The sequence below is a fragment of the Harpia harpyja genome, chromosome 21 (assembly GCF_026419915.1).
Source record: "Harpia harpyja isolate bHarHar1 chromosome 21, bHarHar1 primary haplotype, whole genome shotgun sequence".
NCBI lineage: Eukaryota > Metazoa > Chordata > Aves > Accipitriformes > Accipitridae > Harpia > Harpia harpyja.
The window spans coordinates 6,974,517-6,979,208 of record NC_068960.1 but is presented as its reverse complement, the minus strand read 5'-3'; the positions used below and the strand labels follow the sequence as shown (position 1 = coordinate 6,979,208).

Here is a 4,692-nt window from a genome sequence, read left to right as displayed (position 1 = left end):
GGAGCATTCTGGGAATTTTCTCCCAGATGACCCCGGTGTTGCACGTACTTGTCCCATAGAGCAAGTTGGGAAAATTGTTTGACCCCAGGCTCAGCATTAATGACTTGTTTTTCCACCACTTCTCAGTTACATTAGATCTCAATCACGATCAACTGATGGCCCTCACCAGCCCTGAGCTCACCTTACAACTCCACTAAATGTTCTCTTCTCCAGCTAATGCCTTACAGCCAGGAAGTATGTGCCTCTGCCAATTCCCTGAGTTTTCAACTATCCGCTCACAGCCCTTTTCTTGTTCTGGCACGAAGGGAACAGCGCTGTGAAGCTCACTCACCATGCTGGGAGGCAGGATGAAACATGCCCATGGATCTGGACAGAATGAGGATGTTCTCTTCTTTGGGTTGGTGAAAGGTGCAAAACCCTCACCCCAGCATTCCCTATTAAGGTGGCAATTATTATTTCTGTAGTTATTTTGTGAAGGATGAAGCATGCCCTGGCCATTTTGGTGGCTCAGCAGCAGTCAAGTCTGTGCTACCCAGGGTCCTGTTGGCTACATCGCTGTAACGCTACAGGAGGACTCCAGGCCTACAAGTAGCACAGAGCACTGTTCACTTCAGCATGCCATGTTTTTTGAAACTGCTTTTTTCCCCACCATCCCTCCTGCAGCAGGTCCAAAATTTGGGCCTTGGTCACTATAAACAGAGTCCCCAGTGGTCCCTCCTTCAGTGTGTAATCTGAGACATTTCATTTAAATGGCAACTATCACTCCAGCTCAACAGTCAAAATTCACTCACTCAAGACTTCAAAAACTTCACCCCTTTTACTCTATAATAACCTGGAAGACAGAGCTGGTATCAACTGTCTCAGGAAAAACATGCATCTAACTCTTGAAGTAATTGTTTGGCCAAACAACAGCGCAGAGTAACACCCAAAAGATGAAACTACCACTGGTAACAGCCCGGATTACTCCACCACCACTGGTGGGTTCTTTCATACCTACCAGGGATTCACTCCACCTTCTAATATTCAGGGAGCACAGAAGCATGAAATTTGATTTCTTTCTTCCGAAGATGCTGGAGATTATTTTAATAATTCTTACTTGGTATCACTGAAAGGAAGCTCTTGTTCAGTGGTTTAATATGAAGTCTTTTAGTATCTGTTTCAGCAATAAAATCTCTGCTTTCTTTTCTATAAATGTACTAATCTCACCAAAGGATATAATTTAAACAGTAGAATGAAGTAGAATAAAAATATGCAGCAGCAAGCGAACATTCTTTTCAAACATGAACCCGCTCTGAACTATGTGCAGTCTGTTCAATCAGATTAGACCTGAGCAACAATTTAAATCTCAGCTCCAACCATCAATATGAAGAGCAGAAAACATTCTTTTACCCTTTCCTGCATCTCTGTGTGAACAGATGCACAGTGGAGAGAAGCAGGAGCAAAAGGAATAATAGCAGACAGCAGGAAAGGTGAGATGTATCAAACAGAGGACACCAAATAAAGGAGAAAGTGTAGAACTGCTTTGGCAAACAGTGCGTGTATCACTATCTGTAGGCTCTGACCCTAAAGCTTGCCATTTGAGAGCCAGATACACAGAGAAATGATTCACTGGGTTAAAAAAAAGAAGAAAAAAAAAAAAGAAGCAGGGGGGGCAGGGCACAAAATACAGTGGAAAACACATCCAGAGGATTTACAAATGTATTGTCTGCTTGAAACGTATTTCTAGGGGGCTAACAGGCTGAATTATTTTGGCTTGAACTCAGTATTAATTAAGAAAGACTCATTTGCATTAGTGTATCTTAGAAATGCTACTGGGCTCTGATAATTCATGATGAAGTTATATAACACCTATCAGGGATCTTAAAGACATACTCAGACCTGATAACTCACCTACTGTATGGCTTGCCACATTACCTTCTCAATGTATGGGCTGCAGCTGTGTGTTTTGGAAAGAAATACTATATTTCTTAGATAGCTAACTCTTGATCTACTCTGTTTTTTAACATAAAATATTTGTTTTTAAAAGAATAAAACTGTCCAATCACATTAATATGTACATTTCACAGTTGCTTAGAATGCAAATAAATACCATTCCTCTCTCCACACTGATTTCCCCATAAAGATATCAAAAAAACATATGGCAGCTCTACTTGGAGAAATGAATATATTCATAATGAAAGATTCCCAGTTAAATGATGAAATAAAGTTAGGTGAACACTGTTGGCACGGTAAATAAAAGCAGAATCACTACATGACTCGTGTCTGGAACTAGAAATACTCTCCCAACAATGATGAAGGTTAAAGGACTGAAAAAAAACCCACCCCAGTACCCAAGTGTTTTCTATAGCAGGGTGAGGAGGAGATCACCCCAAAGATGGGGATTAATACCAGTATTTGATAAAAAGGAATTTGCAAGTACCACAATAGCTTTATTTCCACCTGACAAGTAATTGCTGTAAGCATATTAGTAATGCCCCCATAAGATTAATCTATAGTTCAAGATCTACACAATAAAGGGTTTGGGGTTTTTTGTCTTTTTAAAATAAGACTTCGCTGTTCTTACAGAGACATGGAGAACACTTCAGGCAATAATTGCTTACTCCGAGGCAAAATTTTCTTATGGATCTTTAAGAGTAGGCTAGAGAAACTAGAAGAAAAAAGTTAAAGAGATACTTGAACAAAGCAGACAAAGGCAGTACTTCTGCTCATTTAAAAAAAAAATCTTATTTTAAGAAAATTATCTTTGAAAAAAGGTTCCTTCAGGAAACACTTCCTATTGCAACAGAACGTACAATATGTACTACATAAGAGTTATGCTTTCCATACACGAGGAGTGAAGTTGTCTGTCTTCATTACAACTTTTCAGGTTTTGCTTCTGATTTCTCATCTATCAGATCTTTAAATCCCAGTTTTTCCAGTGGTTCATTTGCCATAAGTTGCCTAAGTTAAAAACAATAAAACAACAAAAACATTATGCAGAACACAGTCTATAAGCAAGAGAACAGCAGCATTTTCTCTTTCATGTAATATTATTTACTCTAAAGAAATCCAAGACATCCATACGGAGCAACTGCTGTTTGGCAAAGCCTCAGAAGCTTCAGTTTTGGGAAAGCAACATTCAGGGATACTTTTTTTTCTTAACAGCAGTTTTCCAATTAAATCTGTTGTTTCCCAATATTAGATATTGAATAAGAGTTTCCTCAGAAACTGACTTGACTCTTGGTTATCTTTAATTAACAGACCACATAAGAGCTTCCTAAGATTCTACCTGTGCCATTTACTACATTTTTAAGTGAATGTGGTTTGGAACAGCATTTGTGGTGCTGCTATACTTTGCTGTAGTAATTTTCAAACGGTTTTTGATTTGCAGCCTTCCTCACCAGCAGCCCATGCAGCGTATATAAGCGTCCTTGTATTTAACTGCACTTAATAACGCCCTTTGTGCGTTTCCCAGTGAGCTCCCTGACTCACCACTGAACAGAAAGCATTGCAAAGCAATGCAAGAATGGAAACATCCCTAGAAAACCACCCACCAACACTTTTTTCAGTTGAACTGAGGAACAAGTTAAAACTTTTAACTTGTAACTATAGCTAGAAAAATAGAAAAAATAAAGCTGCGCATTTGAGAAAGTCGGTTGTGCCCAGTGGAAGCTGGCTAAGTCTCGCAGTTACCCCACCCTTCGGGCAGGATATCTACACCCCATCAAAAACATAAGCCAAGTAAACTGCTGAAGCCACAAAGGACACCTGCTCCTTACAAGGACAGGAGCCTCCCGCACGAACGCCTCCCCTGCGGGTTCCCTTCCCCTCCCCGCAAAGGCAGCCCCGCTGCTTCCCCACCCCGGGGGCCACCCGGCTGCCCCTCGCCGCCGCCGGGCCGGGGCCGGGCTCCCACTTGCCTCTCCATGCGACACTCCAGGTAGGCCATGGCGCGCTGCCGGCAGGCCCCGCTCTCGTAGCCGCTGTGGCGGAGGCACTCCATGAACCGCTCCTTGAAGGCGCTGCACTCCCCTGAAAGAGACAGCGAGGACCGCGCTACCGCGGGGCTCGGACGGCGGCCCCGGGCCCGCGTCCCCCTGACCCAGCCCGCGGAGAGGTGAGGGGAGGCGGGGGGGAAGGCCCGGTGCTAGGCCGCGGGGAGGCCAGGCCCGCGTTACCGCACCGAAGTGATCCAGCGGGAAGGCACCCTTGTCCGGCGGCCGCGGTTTGAAGCTTTTGCTGCCGAAGTTCATGGCTGTGGACATGTCGCCGGCGGTGGAGGGGACGGACACGGACGGACAGACGGACGAACCGGCGGACCGCTCACACACTGGCCGCCGGGGGGAGCCGAACACCGAGCGTCGGCAGCTCCGGCGAGCGCCGAGCGCATCGAGCGGGCCACGTGACCGCTGCCGCTCCGCGGCTGGGGGGGCGGAGCCACGCCGCTGTGGCAACGGCATCGGCGTTGCTATGGCAACCGGAGCGGGGCCGCCGCCTTACCCCTGCCGGGCGGGCAGGGGGCAAGAGTGACGTCACTGCCGCGGGCCTCGGCCACCCGCGCGGGTCACCATGGCGACGCCGCCGCTGGCCGCCATGTTGGCCCGGGCCGGCGGCCTCCGGGGGGCGGCGGGGTCGGTCCCGCCTGAGCGGGAGGGTCGGGCCGGTGGCGGTCCCGCTGTGCTTCCGCCTCCCCTGCGTCCGGGACGCGATCAA

At 46.6% G+C, this 4,692-nt stretch overlaps 1 protein-coding gene across 2 annotated transcripts; it reads right to left on the bottom strand.

Moving 5' to 3' along the window:
- Positions 1-2,408: 2,408 nt before the first annotated feature.
- LOC128134902 (cytochrome c oxidase assembly protein COX19) lies at positions 2,409-4,377 on the bottom strand. 2 transcript variants are annotated; one of them, XM_052773166.1, is made up of 3 exons: positions 4,163-4,377; positions 3,900-4,011; positions 2,409-2,940 (listed from the first exon to the last, which is right to left on the bottom strand). In XM_052773166.1, the coding sequence occupies exons 1-3, from the start codon at positions 4,242-4,244 to the stop codon at positions 2,853-2,855; spliced, it is 282 nt and encodes a 93-aa protein (XP_052629126.1). In that variant the 5' UTR covers positions 4,245-4,377; the 3' UTR covers positions 2,409-2,852. The 2 variants fall into 2 exon arrangements, with proteins under 2 accessions (XP_052629126.1, XP_052629125.1); XM_052773165.1 differs by having other exon boundaries at positions 2,824-4,011.
- Positions 4,378-4,692: the final 315 nt, after the last annotated feature.